The 20,584-nt window shown below is 39.1% G+C and overlaps 1 protein-coding gene across 2 annotated transcripts in view; it reads right to left on the bottom strand.

The window, feature by feature from the left end:
• Positions 1 to 207: 207 nt before the first annotated feature.
• PCCA (propionyl-CoA carboxylase subunit alpha) overlaps positions 208 to 20,584 on the bottom strand; it is a 447,530-nt gene continuing 427,153 nt past the window's right edge. For both annotated transcript variants that reach the window (XM_069970721.1, XM_069970720.1), the window contains 2 exons: positions 4,227 to 4,304; positions 208 to 433 (listed from right to left, as the gene is read on the bottom strand). In XM_069970721.1, coding sequence (XP_069826822.1) covers positions 365 to 433; positions 4,227 to 4,304 — 147 coding nt within the window. In that variant the 3' untranslated portion in view covers positions 208 to 364. The remainder of the gene's footprint in view (positions 434 to 4,226; positions 4,305 to 20,584) is intronic.

The following is a 20,584-nucleotide window of genomic DNA, read 5'->3' on the forward strand; positions in this document are numbered from 1 at the left end:
GAGGGTTCCATCATTTTGAATGCAACTGTATTAGTACCATGACTATGGATATTAGACTGCAATGTGCATAAAAGTCAGAAGAAACCTCAGCAATTGAGTCAATGACTCCAATCCCATATATATATATGGAGAGAGAGACAGACAGACAGACAGAGAGAGAGAGACAGACAGACAGAGAGAGCTGCACCACTATTTAAACACATGAGAAAACGTGTAACTATTATTTTATTTATTCCACTTATGCTTGTAATAAATATAACTGTAGAAAATCTGTTTTGTAGGAATGTCATGTCAAAACATTTGTATGTTTCTAGTTTATCAGAAATCTATAAAGTGTCAAGCGGAGTCATGTAGTGAATGAGATTTATTCAAGCTGTACTAGAAGATCTCCTTCTCCCACGGTATCGCCAGGCTTGCAGTGCACAGATGTCACCTGTAAATGACAAAGTCATGTTTAATATACACTAAAATGGAAGAAATAAAAGGAAAGTGGAAAAAGGTGGACCAGGCCACTGGGTTCTAAGTACAAACTGCTTTTCTAGTTTAAGGGGTTATCCAGCATTAGAAAAACATGGCCACTTTCTTCTAGAGACAACACAATGCTTGTTTCCAGTTCAGGTGTGGTCTGTAAGTAAGCTCCATTCACTTGAATGGAACAGAGTTGCAAAACCCCGCTCAAGAGTAGAGCTGGCTCTGGAAGAAAGTGGCCATGTTTTTCTAACGCTGGATAACCCTTTAAAGGGGTTATCCAGCGCTACAAAAACATGGCCACTTTCCCCCTACTGTTGTCTCCAGTTTGGGTGGGGTTTTGAAACTCAGTTCCATTGAAGTAAATGAAGCTTAATTGCAAACCGCACTTGAACTGGAGGCAACAGTAGGGGAAAAGTGGCCATGTTTTTGTGGCGCTGGATAATCCCTTTAAAGTGAAGGTGCATGTCCGTTAATGTATGCAGTACCTTTCGTGTAGCATTCGGTCCAGTAGTTTTTTTTAATTCTTGCCTGTAACTTGTAGTGGTGAGGAGTTTGGGCCGCACTTAGGCACGCCTCACCACCGCTTCATCCTCCTTCTTTGCTGTCTGGCCTCCTGCTTCCTGATGATGTTGCTGGCAAGAGCTGCGCGCCGACTTGCCAGTATGCGCAAGCGCCCTGTACATCTCCCGCATGTGCCGTAGCGCAGATGAGCGGAGCAACTGTGGGCATGCCCTCATCTGCGCTAAGGTGCATGCGCGAGATATACAGGGCGCTTCCGCATACTGGCAAGTCGGCGCGCGGCCCTTGCCAGCATCAGCATCAGGAAGCGGGAGGCCGGACAGCAAAGAGGGAGGAGGAAGCGGTGGCAAGGCGTGCCTAAGTGCGGCACAAACTCCTCACCACTACAAGTTACAGACAAGAATAAAAAAAAATTTCTGGACCGAATGCTACAAGAAAGGTACTGCATACATTAACGGACATGCACCTTCACTGCACTGTCAGCACCTCGGCACCAGCCCAGGTGCTGACAGATTCCCTTTAAATACCAGAAGTGCTAATATCATAGACCAGAAAGCTGTGAAATTTATGTATAACATGTAATAACAAAACCAGGAAAATGAAAAGCCTAAAGTGTCATTTAAAGAGGACCTCTCTTCACTCTCGGCCTGTCTGTTTTAGCATATACATGCAATGTCCATAAAATAATTTCTAGTAGATTTCTAGTAAGTATAACTAAAATAGACAGACTAGGGGTAGTGACAGGTACTCTTAAAGAAAAAAAAAACAAAAAACTTTTTACATGTTACACAGATATAATAAAAGCTTTGATCAGTCGGGCACCATATGCCTCACTCCCTGGCTCATTGCAGAAGAAAGGTTCAATTGTAAGTCTATAGAGACTATTTTCTGCAATGAGCTGGGTAAAGTGCAGAGCCACAGAGAGAAGTGCATTGCCTCTTGTTTTCCTGGCTTTTGACACTTCTGTGTGATGTCAAGCTTATTTTTTAAATGACAGCAACAATTTACATAAAAAATTTCTAAAACAAAAGGAACACTTTGTCATTTGAATTAAGTGGCTGCAAAATTCTAAAGTTCTTCAGAATGGTACAAAAGGTGGGGGAAGAATTAATACTTCCATTTTTTATCTACAGCTTTTTTCTCTCTAAATGTTACCTCTTATCTGTGGAAAAGGGGAGAGCTAGGTGATCAATGTGGAAGCACCACTGATCCTGAAAATGGGGGCTATTTTGAGTAATTTGGGTTGTGCAGCTTTAAAGTGTACCTGTCATTATACATTTTAAAATCTAAATCAACAGGGGATGTGAAATAAAGCATGTTTGCTATTTACAGTATAGTTTTGTTTTTAGGTATTATGCTATAAAACAAAACTATACTTCGAATCCAGGTCCAGTTTCCTGAAGGCAGCTTTTAAGTCTTGTGCTTGTTGAAAAAAAAAAAAAAAAAAAAGACCAAAAGCAGGAAGTTCCGGCCAGTACAATGCGTCCATCACATAATTGCCTTCTCTGTAAGCGCGCAGATGACCTGGACTTCCTGCATTTGTTTTTGTTTTTTTTATTTCTTTTTCTAAACCAACAGAACTAAAAAAAAAAAAAAAAACTAAAAAGCTGCCTTTGGGAGACTGGACCTGGATACATGTAAGTATAGCTTGGTTTTAAAGGATGATCACAAAAAAATAATAGTAATGTAAGTTGCAACCATGCTTTATATCCCATCCCCTGCTGATTTAGATTTTGGAAATTATTGGGACAGTGCCCATGTAAGTATTACTTTATAGTAGCCATCTTACAGTAAATGGACAGCTTGGCCTCCAGTCACTCCCACGTCTTAAGTAAGCAGATACCCACAATAATGTTCATATGTTAAACAGCATTCTGTTGTTAGCAGTGTACAGGGATACTCAGAAGCAAAACGTTAACATTTTTGGAATATATTTTAGTTAGAAAACAAAACAAAATAGGTTTTAAAGTAAAAAAAGTTATTTATGGCCTATCCTCAGGCCATCACTATCTGATCAGCAGGGTAGACGGCTATTTGGCAGAGCTAAGGCACATGCACTTACATAGTGACCAGAGCTGGAAGTAGAAAGTTCTGCTCATTGTGCAGTGACTCTGCTTGGGTTACTGCAACTTAGCTACCATTCACTTCAATGGAGGCTGAGTTATAGTAACCAAGCACGGCCACTACACAATGAATAGAGCCTTCTGATTGAGTCTGTGTTCACAGTGTAATGTTGTATTTATGACAAACAGCTTGTTGACAGAGGTGCTGGATGTCGGAACCCCACCAATCAGATATTATTGGCCAGTCAGTTTGCAATGGAAAACCCCTTTAACTGTTCAAACACTTTCACTGACAGGAATAAAATATTTGAAATGTTGGAATAGTGAACTTTTCAGAACTGTCAAACATTGCATAAATGGAAAGAACAGCACATGTGCTCATATAAGTATTCGTTACACAGTGCCAATCATTTTCTCACATGTACAGCATCAGTTACACAATAGTGTAACTTGCTATAAAACACGGTCATGTACAATATTCAGAAACACATAAAAAAAAATTGAATGGCTGAATAACAGCCAACAGATGAGAAATTCTGTTATTAATGCTATCTTTCAAATTATTATTATGAAAGGAGTTTATTATGTCCCTGTGCAATCACATGGCACAAGTTAGTAATAATGTATTTTATATTTATTTTATATATTTAAAAGGTATTTAAAAGTGAAGGCTGTTAATGGAGCAAAGTTCTGTTAATATTAGAGCTCCTGAATGAAGGGAGCTTTGAAAAAAAATGATAATAGGGCAGTGGCATGCATGCTGCCTAATAGAATGCATACACAGATTTCTACTATGGTATATTCCATAGCATAATTCAGATGCTATCTGCAAATCAAGTACACCTCACCATGAAATACAGAGCATTTCCCTTTTTTTTTTTTTTTTTTTTTTAACCAGGGAATTATCCAGTTTGGATACATAGGGGGACAAACAGAGAATATGGTTCTCCACAGCTATGCTCAATATATAGAACCTTCAGGTATCAGGGCAGGATATATATCTGCCCATGAAAATATTTGTGTAAAGAGATCAAATAATCACAATTAACACCTCTTATATATTTATTGTTATATGGAACATATAAATATATATTTTTATTTTAAACCCCCTATGGTCACTAAGATACATTCTGCAGCCATACAGATGTGAATGAAGAAAGAGGAGCACAGTACCTTTGCAGTTTTAGCCGCAGTCATGCTGTTCTGCATCTTCATTGCTTCAATGACACAAATCTCTTGTCCCTCAGAAACCTGTCACAATATAATTACATGTATTTAGGACATGAGAGACAATAATGGTAATAAACCTACATTATACATATAAAAAAAAAACATAGTACAAATCAAGATATAACAGGACCTTGTAAAATGGAGGAAATGCACTAAAGCTGCTTAGAAGTAATGTGTTTTTTGTCTTCATTTTAAGAAAATCGATTCTGTATTATTGTGCAAAGGGATCAGTACAGTATGTAGTAAGTAGATATTCACTGCTTTAGTTTGCGAGAAAAAAAATAGTTTGAACTCAAGAAAAAATAAATTAAAAGAACTGAGGAAGGATCAGAGCCAAGAAGGAGCGACACATTGAAGAGTTTATGAAAATGTCTGGGGATGAGGCTTTAATTAGCATTTCCTGGGTGTTTGTGATGGAAATGTGAGATATCATGCTGTCCTGGAAGATGGGACTTACTGAACATACGTTGGAGGTGTTGTTTGTCCACACTGCTCTGATCCAAATCTGCTAGAGTCGTAACCTATAATGCCCCTTACAGTAAAGATGGCAGATGCTTTCAGCTTCCAATGTAAAGCTAAATCCTTGCACAAAAATGAACTTGGCACCCAAGAGCTAGCAATCTATATCCTGCAATTCGAAGAATGCTGCTGACAACAACCATATTGGTAACAGTATCTGTGTCAGACATGTTGGAAGAATAATTATTTACTTTATCACAAGGGTGTTTGTCTCTTGAAATGCATTACATTTTAGTACATAAGATCATGGCATATTAGAAAACAGTCACACACTGTGACATATGACAACTGTAACCTACATCCAATATGATGTTTTAAAAGGCCACTGCCATTATTTAGCAAGAACAGAGTAAATTAAAACAAGCCACCTGCCTTTAAGAACAGATTTGTTTGAGCAATATTCTACAAAGAAACATAGATCACTGGACACAACCCAAATCAATGTGACAGGGTGCTTTCACTGCTACTCCTACTAAATAGTCACAAGCCCTACAAGTCTCTCTGATAAACCCAATCTAAACTGATGTACTTCTATACACCCTGTTTAATTGGAGCAAAGTTTGCAGCCCTCCATCCTGTATCTTTCATCCAGCATGCAGAGTTCTTTCCTTTGACATGAAGGGGTCAGAGGGTCACATTCACATCCGATTATCAAAGTAACACTCATTAAGCAGCAGTTTGCCTTGTACCTAAATGAGTTAGCTTGAAGGAACAGTCAGTACATATACTGAGCCGTTTTTTGTGCTTTAAGGAAATATGGATGTGACACAGCACTGCCACAATTTGAAGTTTCAAACGTCTCCAGCTGATGATTAATTATGGGTGGTGGGAAATAAAATCCAGTCACGCCAGCTGCTTGCCATGGTCGGCAAAATTACTATAATGGATATAGGCTGCCAATTTTCCATTTTATTGGCAAGCCTTCCAAATGCAATTAGGGGAGTTATAAATGATATGGAAATCTATCAAGTCCCTTTCATTTTCAGAGACACCCTTCCCTAGAGGATTGCCTTCAAGCTCATCATTGACTTTGTTGTGCTAATGATGTAAACTTCTTTTTATTTCTAATTAAAGCACCTGTCAACTTCTGGAAAAGGTTTCCAGATACATATACAACAGTAAGAAAGTAATGATACATTACTTGAGGAACTTCTTTCTACTGCGTCCCAGCACCTTGTCTCTGAGTCCATAGGCGTATCAGAGATGTCACACAGCAAGGCTGGAAACGTGAGGCACAGAATAGAAAAGGCATAGAAGGGAGCGGCGAACATTTATCAAGAACACTGTTGCTCGCCCATTGCCATTTGCTTTGGAATAAAAGCATGAAAATGAAATGCAAAGGCTAAAATTGCAGGCGTAAAGGATGACTGCACAGTGCTCCATTTCTCAATTTCATCCTTCAGAGCCACAAAATGGGGTGATACAGTTACTGGATGAGATTTACAGTAACAGCTGTGGTCTTCCCACACAGGGGAGGGACTTCTAATGTGCTAAGGTCTGGCCGAAGCAGACGGAAGGCAACAAAGCATGATGCCGTTCTGTTAAGGGCTGAACAGGAATAGCTACTATACAGTATCAGTTATTATACACATATTTGCTACCAGCTTATTGTAAAAATATCAGTGATTTCTTAGAACTCCACACAAGTATATTTCTATGAGAAATTAATGTAGGTGACTGAAAGAAAGTTAATATAATTTAATTTCCTTTCTAATCCGTTCTGCTGCAGGAAACACATAGGAACGTGTGCCAGTGGCATATGGCTCTCTACTGTGCTAAACATTCGTACTAAAGACAGGTTCATCAGTCATTAGAGTATCTGGGTAAAAAATTAGCTCCTGATGGATGGTATTTAGAGCTTACCTGCTGGTAATACATTACCAAAGAAACACAAGTTTTCAAACCCACATGACATTAGAAACTGCAGACCATGAAATAAAATACTTGCAAGCACTCATCATGTACGCCAGGTTATACAATATAATAAATAAGTGATTCAACTCTGCCTAAAATTGGGCCCGCTGCAAGGGACCCTGGGTCAGGCCTGCACAGGCCAATTAATGCGCAGCACCTGCTGTATAGGAGCAGCACACGAAGCACTTCCGAATCATTTTAGCAATTAAAACAAAACTGTTTCCTGCTTATTTGAACAGTAACTGTTTCATTGCAGGAGAAGGCAGCTCACTATTATGAAACAAGTAGGTGGAGAAAAAAGCTGTTTGGGGGGGGGGGGTGATTGGGATAAAGCTGCACTATGGAATAAGACCAGCCTTTTGTTCTCTTACTCTCTGAACCTTCTGCCTAATTTGGCAGAAAAACAGAGGGCGTATGGGGGCCTTCCACAGTATCACCTTCTGCTGCACTCTGGCCCCCTAAAAAGATGGATCAATATCATCCCTGCTGATTTTCCTTCATAAGTGGAAATCCTTCAATTACAGATTTTTTGGGGTGGACACAGGTGTGAGAGTTTAATATGCATCTTGGGCTCTGCATACAAGCTCTGTTCTCTGTCCTGATTTCTAGTTAACTTTCACATTTTCACACAAATGAGTTGCATTAAATTTAATTGTGTACATGCCAATTGTCATATTACAGCAGCTTACCTGAGGCTACATTCACACATGGCTTTTAAATTAAATTACATTTTGACGCAATCTTTCAGTGGACTGCCCAATCACAGTAAAATAGTGCTATTTTTGCTGCAATTTTGACAGAAGGATGGCAAAAATAGTGCTAGTGTAAAGCGATAGGTGCCATTCACTGCAAAACCACATAATTATCACTAATGAAATGCCATTTGTGAACATAGCCTGAATCTAGGCTCACACAGAAAGGAATATACAATTTTTTAAGGAAGAAATATTTATGGACAGATACATGCAAAAAAAGAAAGGAGTTTAAAAGTTTAAACCCACTGACGGCTCTTTTATTTCCCATTCCATGAATTTACACAGAGCTATTTTTTTCTCTCCTAGAGGTCTGACCCCAACTGCCTGTCTAGATCAAAGGATTAAAGATGAACCACTACATATAATTGGTTTGTTCAGCACAGGGTCATAAACTCACATCATTAGGGCACAATTCAGTCCACCATCAACGCCTCATGTAGTAAAGATGCAATTCACTCATAATGCCTTTCTTTTATTTCAACGTCTGTTCAGTTTCTGTATGTTTTGCATTGTGTAGAAATAACCCCAATTACAGTGTACAAACAAGAACACTATAAAGAACAGTACATAAAGAAACCATACGGCACACTTCTCTCTCTGTATATATAGACACTATAGACTAGATTGTAACACCGATACATGCCTCGTATGATACCACGCTTATATTAATAAAACATTATTTACATGTAACCATATATTGTCAAAATATACAATAAAACTTAGAACGCTGTACATCTGTAGGTGTGTATGTATATATTTGTGTGTGTGTATTTGAACTTATGTTCAAATTACAATAAACAAATACAGTGTTATGGTCCTTTTACACGAGACGATTGATCGTTCGTTTTTGCACGATAACGGTCGAATTCGAACGATAATTGTACGTGTAAACGCAGCGAACGATCAAACGACCAGCAAAAAATCGTTCATTTTGATCTTTCAACATGTTCTCAAATCATTGTTGATCGTTCGCAAAAAATTCGCAGATTGTTCCGTGTAAACATTCTTTCAGCGATTTCACCTATGTGTTAGATAGGCTAAAACGATCGCATAGTGAATTTTCCGTACGATGTATCGTTCCGTCTAAACGCTGATTGTTATAAAAAAAACATCGTTCATTCAAAATCGTTAATCGTGTGATCGGGCGAATTATCGCACAGTGTAAAAGGACCATTAGGGTCCATTTACACAGAAAGATTATCTGACAAAGATTTGAAGCCAAAGCCAGGAACAGACTATAAGCAGAGATCAGGTCATAGAGGAAAGCCTGAGATTTCTCCTCTTTTCAAATCCATTCCTGCTTTTGGCTTCAAATTTCTGGCAGATAATCTGTCAGATAATCTTTCTGTGTAAATGGACCCTTAAGGAAGATACGTAAATATACATTATATTTCTTCAATTTGCATTTCACTATATGTCAATATAGTAAAAGAGGTTATTAGTGTGTAGCATACATTATATATTTAGCGGTTCCTTGACGTCTGCAAAGTATCCCAAGCTTTCTGGCAGTATCCAACATAATTCTAGTTCAATTGCTTTCCTTCCATGCTATCACCATGCTTGTAAGATTTTTTTTTTGTGTGCTAGATCTAGAATTGAAGAGATATCCTGCAAGGCCTCCTATCTGCATCCACCTGCTCAGGCTTTTATGAACTACAGACAGTTGCCTAGAAACAAGCAGTCACAACTTACCAAAGAAGAATCTGCTATGTCTTTATACTGAAACCACAATCACAACTTCCTGATGCGATGCCGGGTACATTACAAGTGATAAAATGAGGAAGCAGCATCTGTATATACTAAATCAAAGAAAGGTTCTTTCCCTCATCTTTAAAAATGTGAAAGGTTCTACAACTGGGAATGCTCGTACTATGGTAAACTACACAAATCTTTAATAAATAGATGTCAATGGCGGCTGAACGCATGTCATTTGTGTCCCATCTAAACGTGTTGTTGAGCCTGATTCTCCAGCTCAAATGGAGTAGGTGGGAGGACAAGATTTGTCATGACATTCGATTGAGAAGGCTGCTAACAGGATTAGAAAGCAGCTGTCACTTTGTGTTACTTGGAGTCAAGGCCAAATATACAGATTTATAAGATGAAAACTTAGGGGAAAGCTGAAGAGGATTGTAGGAAGAGGAAAAAAAAGTTGTACTTTGAGTACGCTAGTAAAACAATATGTCAGGTTTAATATATGTGTCATCATCAGCTTGGTAGAGAATCCTATAAATTGTATTAGCTAAGATCCATACTGTTTTTATTTTTTAGAGCTGATATAATAATAATTTCTTTACTTATATAGTTTCAACTGATTTCGCAGCACATCGCATACATATGTCAATTGGTCTATTTTTTACTGGGCAAGCCATACTATTTGATGGCGCCCTTAATCTCACCATATAGTATAATATATTATGAAACAAAACTAAATTTCAGTGGCCAAATCGGGAAAAAATAGCAGTTTAAGGCTATGTTCACACACAGTATTTTGGTCAGTATTTTTTAAAACAAAACTACAAAAAAAGGCTATGTTCACACACACTGTTGAAATTGAGTGGCTTTCCATGATTTATTGGAAAATAATTGTCATTATTTTAAAACAATGGACGTTTTGAAATAACAGACATTATTTGCTGTTATATGGCGGCCATTCACTCAATTTCAGCAGTGTGTGAACAGAGCCTTTCTGTGTTTTCAATCCACTCCTGGTTTTGGTTGATAAATACTGACCAAAATACTGAGAAAAAATACTGTGTGGGAACATATCCTCATAGAGCTTTAGTTTAGTTTTTTCTCTCTAAATTCACCATGTGGTAAAAATGACATGTTTTACTCAATTCTGTTGGTCAGTACAATTATTGTGATATCTATGACAACTATAGAGCAGTCTATGGACTATTTCTTTTCCATGGAGCTGGACTTTGTAATATTGGAGTTTGTACCAGTTTGGGGGACGGGACTTCAATCAATGTTTTTTGGAATGCGAGTAGACCTGAAAACAGCATTTCTGGTACTGGGGGGGTATTTTTTTTTTTTTTTTCATGTATGATGTTCACTGTGCTTGGGAAATGTTATATTTTGAAAGATCATTTTTGTATTCAGCAATTCTAAATAGAATGTTTCATAGTTTAGTTTTCTTTATTTAGAAAGTGACTAGGAGGTTGCATTTTTATTTTAGAAAGATTTTTCTCAGTTTTCAAAGCTTCGTTGTAACATTTTTGTTTCTCTAGAAAACTTGTGTTTGCTTGACTGCTTGAACAGTACACAGCAATACTCATGTACAGTACACAGCAATACTTTTTGCTGATCAGCAACGAACGACTGCATCATGTAGGTGTATAGTGGTCACTGCAGTCAGCAGCACATACACACATTGTATGGCATGAGGTCAGCTCCTCAGCCCTCCACCCGGACTTGACATTTGACATGTGTATATCAAAAGTCTGCCACTATAAAATACAATCCTTGTTATGGGGAGCATATTATAAGTTCACATCTGATGGGCTATCATTTAAAAACTCTAAAAACTATAGGTAACCTAAGCCCAATGTAATGATGACAACTAGAGATAAGCAAACCTGGAGCACGCTTGGGTGTGTCCAAACTCGAACGTGGTGATTAGTGGTGGCTTGATGCATCTCTAGCGAGTCCTGCTAAACATAGATACAGCCTATGGTGATCAAATGGCATACGCTCGGGTCCGGACATACAAGGGTGTGCTCGAGGTTCGCTCTTCTAAAAATTAGAACATTGCTGCTGCCTGTTCCAACCCTTTGGAATTACCTGGATTTCTGCAAAGATTACCAATAACGTGGTCTGATTGTTAGCCAAGTAACATTTATAGACAAACACCATCTGACTGACCTAGTAATACACAAACAGTTGTACTAGGCATGTCTTTTATTAACCCACCAAACCTAATACATAAATGAGTCAAAATCTAATTATCTCAGAATATACAAAATTTATATTGATACATTATCATAAAAAATTCATACAATTAAACATAATTTTTTTTTACATGATTGAAAACCGAAGGTTCTGACGAATAATATAGCAGTCTAGGAAAGGTCACACACCCATTTGGCTGCTGATTATTATATACAGAACAAGGCAATATGTGTGATTAGCTTAAATCTTCTAATTTTTACCATGTGGTACTGCTGCTACTGTGTTTTTTTTTTTTTTTTTTTTACCTCCGGCTCTCAAACAATCATGTTATTTTTTTAAATGCTTAGGCCGGGTTTACATATGTCCGGCGGTGCGGCAGAGTTTCCCTCCGACGCATCATTGAACTGATCCCATTGTTTTCAATGGGATCGTTCAAAATGTGCGGCGGTGAAATAGTGGCCGCCGGACCGTCGGTGCGTTAGGACACATCTTGCAGCGTCCTGACGGACCGCCGCCGCACCAATTCAATCGAATATAGCGCCGGATGCCTCGCCGGGCAGGACGCATGCCGTTCGGCTCTGGCATCCGGCGTTCAGGCAAATAGCAGCACAGTGTAAAGAAATAAACATATCTCTCCCCCTGTGTGCTCTCCCACTCCCCTATAGTCCCCCCCTTGGTCGCACAGTAGTATATCGCCCCCCCTGTTGCTCCTCCAGTAGTATATAGCCCCCCTGTTGCTCCCCCAGTAGTATTTAGCTTCCCTGTGTGCTCTCCCCCAGTAGTATATAGCCCCCCCATGTCCCCCTCCCAATTAGCCCCCCTGTGCACTCTCCCCCTCCCAATTAGCCCCCCTGTGCGCTCTCCCCCTCCCAATTAGCCCCCCTGTGCGCTCCCCCCCTCCCATATAGGCCCCCTGTGAGCTCCCCCAATTAGTATATAGCCTCCCTGTGCGCTCTCCCATCCCCCTCCCATATAGCCCCCCTGTGTGCCCTGCCCTTGTAGTATATAGCCCCCTGTGAGCTCCCCCGATTAGTATATAGCCCCCCTGTGCGCTCCCCCGCAAATCCCATTAAAAAGGACAGGAAAACATACTTGGAAAAAAAATGAGAGCAACTTGTGACAACTGATGGAAACTGATGGTTTTTAATGAAAAGAAGGATAGAAAAAATTATGGCAACTGATGCATTTTTGGCATCAATTGTGACATTAGTTGTGGTCAGTTTTTAGACAAAAAACGCAACTGATGCAAACATATATGTAAACCCAGCCTTAATTGTATGATTTTTTTAGATATGTATCAATAAAAAATTTGTATATTCTGAGATAATTTGATTTTGACTCATTTATGTATTAAGTTTGGTGGGCTATTAGTGCATAGGAGTCTGAATTTAGCATTACTAAGAGTGATAAAATCTGTTTGGCGTTTATGTCTTTTATTAAGCACATTAAGTAAAAATTCACAATGCATGTCCATGTTATAGACTTCTCTTAGATATAATTAGCAGAAGGCATTTTAAATAAGTAAATTAGATTGAAAGCGTGTTTGTCACAGGAGATTTTCCCATTAACTAAAGGGCCACAAAGCCAGGTTACTGACGAATCTGTTCTAAAGAAAGATCAGTTAGTGTGAACCATGCCTTAATAAAATGTGGTATTACTGTTACCCAAGTAACATTTATAGACAAAAAAGAAAAAAAATTATACTAATAATACACAAACAGTTGTAATGTTCATGCCTTTGATTGAACACAATGTGTAAACATCCAAAGTGCAGTAAGAAAAAGTGAACCTTAAGGTGTCACTGTCGTTATATCTTTCAAAATGTAAATCAACAGGGGATGTGAAATAAAGCAAGTTTGCCATTTACATTCATTATTTATTTTTATAGTTGTCATGGAAAACACTGCACCTGCGTTCACTTTTTTTTTTTTTTTTTTTTCAAAGAGTCAGAACACAGGAAGTCCCATGTTTCCCAGTTCATCTGAGCGCTCACAAAGCAGGCAATCATGTGATTGATGGACACTTTGAGCTGTGACACACAGTACTGGCTGGGGCTTCATGTGTTCAGTCTCTTTTTTTTTCGACAGGCACATGACTAAAAAGCTGCCTTCAGGAGACTGGACCTGGATTTCTGGTAAGTATAGCTTTGTTTTACAGCATGATAACAAAGAAAAATAATAATGAATGTAAATTGCAAACTACTCTTGCTTATAACGACAGAGACACTGAGTTTATTAACCTATAGACCCACTTTAGTGGCAATCACTTCCATTAAGGGTCTGTTCACACGTACAGACTCTGCGTATTTATCGCTGTGAGTTTCTCGCACATAAATTCACAGTGATACTGATTCCTATCAAGCCAATGTATGTGTATTCTCACTGCGTGTTTGATGCGATTTTTACATGTGAGTTTTGATTTTCACATGATTTTCACAGGCCAGTTCAACACCACAAAAAACGCAGCTACTTTCATGCGAGTTCTGTGCGAGTTTTACGCAGCGAGTCTGTACGTGTGAACAGACCCTAAATGGTCATGTAGCTTTAAATAATTGAACAGCTGCTGTATGTCCTGACGGGAGTGGCATTTTTTCCATTCTGAAGAGCAGGAGAGGTTTTCTATGGGGATTTACTTCTGCTTTTGACAGTTCCTGACATGGACAGAGGTGGCAGCAGAGAGCACTGTGTCAGACTAGAGAATACACCACTTCCTGCAGAACATACAGCAGCTGATAAGTACTGGAATATTTTTTTTAAAGAAGTCAATTACAAATCTATGGCACTTTCTGGCATCAGTTGATTTGAAAAAATAAAAATAAAAATTGGTTAACAATCATTTGAGAATCCAATCACACATACAGGATTTGCTTCATATTTGAGGTCATGGATTTAAAGCTACAGATATCAATGTAACTAAATCATGGAGCACGACATAAAATCTACAACATGAAATCTGCCGTAGATCTTGTATGTGTGATACCCTTAAAATGTTGTGATTCACCTTTACATTTATTTTGCCCTCAGTGACTGCAATGCATCTCCAAACCATTATGCGTCTAAGGTTTTAGTGTTGGTATACAGTAGGGGAAATTAATCAAAGTGTGTAAAATATAAAAATAAAAAAAAAACGAAATCTGAGCTGGGATTGGTTGCTGTGGTCAGTTTAAACCAGTATATATTTTACACCCTTTGATAAATCTGGGCCAGGGTTTTTTTTTTCCTTTAAACAGCACTGTGCATTTCTGATACAGTGGGGGAGATTTATCAAACATGGTGTAAAGTGAAACTGGCTCAGTTGCCCCTAGCAACCAATCAGATTCCACCTTTCATTCCTCACAGACTCTTTGGAAAATGAAAGGTGGAATCTGATTGGTTGCTATGGGCAACTGAGCCAGTTTCACTTTACACCATGTTTGATAAATCTCCCCTAGTGTTCCCATCTTTCCACAGAACACTTTCCCACCAGCGTTATGAAACATCCAGGTCTTATTTGAAACAGCTTCCTTTGTGGTTTCCTTCTACAAACAGTTCTGTTTTGTGTGTGAGTGTTTTTTTTTTATTGTGGACATGTTAACAGAGGTTATAATGGTTTGTGCAGTTGTGCAGTTTGTTGGAAGTCTTTGCTGTTACTCTTGGTTTCTTTTGCAGCTCTTTAAAAGGAGAATCTGTTAAAAATTTTTATAAAAATATTGTATTTCCCCAAAAAAGTTATACAAATCACCAATATACACTTGTTACGGGAAATGCTTATAAAGTGCTTTTTTTTCCCTGCACTTATTACTACATCAAGTCTTCACTTCCTGGATAAAATGGTGATGTCACGACCCGACTCCCAGAGCTGTGCGGGCTGTGGCTGCTGGAGGGGATGATGACAGAGGGACACTGAGGGACACAGGGCACTGGAGGAACACTGAGCATCCCTCTGCCATCATCCTCTCCAGCAGCCACAGCCAGCACAGCTCTGTAAGCAGAGTCGTGACTAGAGATGATCGAACAGGGCCAAAGTTCAGGTTCGTACGAACCCGAATTATCGGCATTTGACTACCGTTGCCTTTTTGTTCTGTGGGGAAGGTGAAGACAGCCCGAGAACCGCCTGGAAAACAGGGATACAGCCTAGGTAATAGGCTGTATCCCTGAACTTCGGTCCTGTTCGATCATTGCTAGTTGTGACATCACCATGTTATCCAGGAAGTGAAGCCTTGATGCAGTGGTAAGTGCAGGGAAAAAAGCACTTTATAAGCATTTCCCGTAATAAGTGTATATTGGTGATTTGTATAACTTTTTAGGGGCAATACAATACTTTAATAAAAATTTTCGCCACACTTACCTTACTAACCTCATCCTAAGTGTCAACTCTTCAAGACACCCACTCCTAGGAAGAGTAATAGTCTTAAATTAATAGTGCTACATCCAGGTCTTTATTCAGGTTTTTCTAGCCTTTTCAGCTTCATGTTTATCAATGTTCATGTTTTTAATGTTTTTTTATTTTTTTTCAACAAATATGATTCACACTAACCAATCTTTTTGAGAACAGATTTGTCAGTAATTTTCACATTGCACCTACTGTAGAATGTAGACTGAAATAGCTTGACTGTATTCTCATCTCAACTAACACGGTTAAACTTGTAGGTTTCACAAAGTAAAATATTAATTTAGTAAACTTGCGTTTTTTTCTCTTTGCTCCCATTGTTGACAGCTTGTTGTCTAGGCTGCAGACCACCTCTCTGCTCGAAAAAGAAGTGATCTGGCTGAGAAATAAATACTGTATAGTGGAATTGACAGACAGTGTATATATACACTGTATAAAGTATATAAATATACTTAAAGTATTTAAAAAAAGCATATATATATATATATATATATATATATATATATATATATATATATATCCGCCAGACCACTGTTTGTAGAGTAGAGTGGTGATCTGTAACCTAGACAACCAGCTGTCAACAATGGGAATAAAAAGGGGATATATCGAGTGGTAGGCAGGTTTGCTAAATGAATGTACAGAAGTACAGAAGGATACCCCTTCAAAAAAATCCAGCAGGTTTGTAGTCCGCTCCTAAATTGTACTGCATTGTAAGTATATTACAATAGAAGTCTCTGGCCCTTTCTGAAATTCTGTACCCTTTAAGTCAAACTCCCTTTTCCTCTTTTGTTTTTAATTCACTGCCATTCCAGCACAGGTATCACAGGTATACAGGGTTGTCAAAAAGCATGTTCCTATTATTAAACAGTCTGTAAGATTACCCTTAAACACAAGGAAGAATTGCACTAAACTGAAGATAAAAAGAGAAAGGAGAATGGCAGTACATAGACTATGACTCGATCTCATAGTACTACATTAACCATATTTATGTAAGAACTCAATTAGATAAGCAATGTGTCTAGAGGATATCGGCCAATCTACAATTTAATTCACTAAAAGGGGAACTCCACATAAGGAAAACTGTTTTTATATTAAAACTACATTAAAAGTTATATAGATGTGTCTATACAGTGTATTACCATATCTGTACGGTTCTGCCACACTGGTAGCTGATTGAAATCCAGAAAGTAAAGAAAACTGGCCTCTGTGCAAATCCACATTGTCTCCTGCTCCTTCTGCTATTCCCCCCCCCCCAAGGAGACAAATATTCCATGCCTCTGTCTCACATTGTGTGTGTTTGCTGAGCACAGGCTGATGATGCAGACAGATGGGTAAGGCGTGATATCACAGGAGGCGGGGCTGGATCCCCCAATCCCCTGAGTGATTTACCATTCCTGACCATCCAGAAACAAGTGCTGCAACTTCAGTGATAGTGCAAAAGTCTGCAGTGAAATTAGGGCTATGTTCACACTTGTTGGAGTACCATTGCAGTACATCAGCGTCTTTGCAAAAATGATGCAGTAACACAATTAAATGATGCTAAACGGCAGAGAGGATCAGAGCCGGCACTGCTAATCACACCTGCACAAAAAACGAGGCATACACAGTATATCCCATGTAAGATAATATCAGATAAAGTCCTTATTGTGGGGCTTAACCTAAAAGGTAAAAGATGCTTGATCATAATATGTGCGTGGAGATGAAAAGACATTTTTTCCCCAAAAAAGTTCTTTACTTTATTCCAATATTGACACTACAGGTAGAAACTGTGTGCTGTGTGGGTGGGAACACAATGAAATGATAAAGTACTGCAATTAATTTAGTAACACAATGAAACTGCAATGTGTGAACACAGCCTAGATGTTCTGCAACAGATTTGGGTGGGGAATAGGCAGGGTGGAGGACTGTGATGAAAAGCTGAGGGAATGCATTGCATTCTGAAACCTGTAGTACTGTGTACAACTGCTCAACTAGGAAGAACAGCCACACAATACAGAACTAAGACCCCCAAAACAAATGGATTGTTGGAAGTTTCAAAACTGGGTTACACAGGTAAGCAATGCTATATGCTTCTAGTTTATTTTTTGTACCTCTACCTGGAGTCCCCCTTTAAATCTGCCACTTTTACAAACTGCTGCTCCACACTTAAAATTAGAAATTTGCAGGATCAAGAGTAGAGTTGAACCGACATGCAGAAGGTTGGGGTTTGCATAAACCAGAATATTCACAATTTAGCTATATACATGTTTTCCAGGTAGTGATCAGGCTGCATCCACCTTCTCCAGGCAGCGGGTACTCAGGAATTGTAAGAAAACCATTAGCCACAGTGGAATGATGAAGCATCTAAACAGTGGGCCAAGAAGATCTTGTTTTCCATTCACGTGCATTCACAGGGGAGGGATACCCTCCTGTTGTGAGCTTAAACAATCTGTCAGATGGTTTTATATAATATAACTAATTACAGTGATATGTAGTGGTTAAAAGCATCTCACGGGCATACCTTTAGATTCGCAAACTGCTGCACCAAGCAGGTTTCGATTTATTTTCAACACCTCAGATTTTTTATTCATCCAAGGTGATTTGACTGAGACTGTGGTAACTGTACTTGAGATGCCATGCAGAAACAGTTTTAGACATGAAAAGATTACACAAAAGACTACACACTGCCAAAGGTTCCTGTTTAGACTAAAGTGAATGTACCACTAGGTACACTGCTTTGGTTGGTGGTGCTTTTTTTTTTTTAACCAACGCCCGGTTCCTACGCACAGCGTCAGTCTGTTCCCAAGCATTGTCACAAAGCAAAGTACTAGAGGTGGGGCAGCCAACCCCCAAGTTTGACAAAGCCCCTTCCCTCTGTGACACTGCTCCATTACAATTAATGGAGCTGTGTCACAGAGAGGAGGGGGTTTCATCTCAATGGGGGCCAGCAGGCCCACCTTCAGTGCTTAGAGGCGAGCTGGTGCTTGGGAATAGACCGGCACTGTGCACAAGCAGCGGTTTAGAAAAAGGACTGCGCTCTTGGCATCCCTGTGCTGGTGCTGGTCTATTCATGTAAGATACCTAAAGTGATGTACCTAGTGGTACATTTGCTTTGGATGTCGATGAAAGCAACAATTTAGTTAACTAAAGATCTGTTTTAATTTGCTATATTTACGCTCTAACATTTGAAAAAACATGCACCACTTTACCACAGCAATAAGAAAATGTAACTCCAGCCTTGCAATAATTTTCCTATAACCTTAGAAATCACATCAGAAAGCAGCAATTATCTTAGAAGTCAAGCAAGAAGGAAAAGTAAAACAAAAATCTGTCCAATCACTGGAGGCCATTGATCAGCTCTGTTCTGAAGTTCCACAGAGAGTAAATGGGTGCCCAAGCATGTGTGCTGCTGCTCCATTCATTATGGGCAAAGGAACTTCTACTCTCAAGACCAGTCCCATAGGTTTGCTCCTATTCTGTTGACAGGTGATACATTTTTATCTTGAGATGACACCTTTAAACTTTAGAAAACACATTTTGAAAAAATAAAACTAAAATATACATAAAAAGAACAGACTGATAAAGACAAAGAAACAGTGGGGCTTTGCATAATCAAAATGTATCATCTCTTCACAGGGTGCCTTTATTTGTGCAAAGTGTCAAAGGGGGTTCTCCCAAGCCCCTGAATTTCTACAAGCTGGAATGCCTCCTTGCTCCCCCTCCTAGACCTATTCTTTCTCAAGGATAAGAAAGGTGCCATGTTTCTCCTTAACCCAACAACTATCTAACAGTGTCAGTAATTTGGACTGTGAATGGTAGCTGACAGATTCCTTTTAAGGTTAAAGTCACTCACATGTAAATGTACAATATTGTTGCTGAGTTTACTGTTATATAGCTCAGATTGTCACAATAATGAGCTTTTGTTGACAAAACATACAGATAGGTGAAGTACTGCGGAATCTGTGTGCGCTATACAAATAAAAAAACATTAAATGTTTAACCCCTTAACGACGCATGACGGGTATACCCATCATGCGGCCGTTAAGGGTAAACAGAGAGGGCTCCCAGCGTGAGCCCTCTCTGCAGCCAGGGACCACAGGTATTAGCCGCCGCGGCCGGCTAATTAACTATTCAAATGCAGCTGTCAAAGCTGACAGCTCCATTTGGATAGTATATGTGCCCCCTGTGCCTGGTGTCTAGTGGGGGATCTCCCCTCCGCGATGCGATCGCGAAGGGGAGATCCGTTCTAATGAGCCGGCCGGGGCTTAGCGTTGGAATGACGCTGATCCCGACTCGGCAATCTATTCAGCAAATCTATTCTGCAGCAGACCATTATAATAGAGCACCGATCTGATAGTGCTCTATTATATACACAGCATTGATCTCAATGGGAGATCAGTGCTGTGTATATAGAAGTCCCCCCGAGGGCTTCTAATTACTGTATGAGAAAAAAGAATAAAGTGTTTTTATTAATAAATAACCCCCCCCCCCCTTAATAAAAGTCCAAATCACCCCCCTTTTCCCATGTTATAAATAAAAATAAATAAACAAACATGTTTGGTATCGCCGCGTGCGTAATCGCAAAAATATAAATTTATTTAATCCATGATCCCTCACGGTAAACGGCGTAAGCGGCAAAAAATTCCAAAGGGCAAAATTGCGCATTTTTGGTCGCATCAAATTCAGAAAAATTGTAATAAAAAGCGATTAGAAAGTCGCATATGCGCACTCAAGGTACAAATAGAAAGAACACATCATGGCGCAAAAAAGGACACATCAGACAGCCCCATAGACCAAAGGATAAAAGCGCTATAAGCCTGGGAATGGAGCGATTTTAAGGAATGTTTATTTTCTGTAAAAGGTTTTAATTTTTTA

Source organism: Dendropsophus ebraccatus, chromosome 5 (assembly GCF_027789765.1).
Source record: "Dendropsophus ebraccatus isolate aDenEbr1 chromosome 5, aDenEbr1.pat, whole genome shotgun sequence".
In the NCBI taxonomy this organism is placed as follows: Eukaryota; Metazoa; Chordata; class Amphibia; order Anura; family Hylidae; genus Dendropsophus; species Dendropsophus ebraccatus.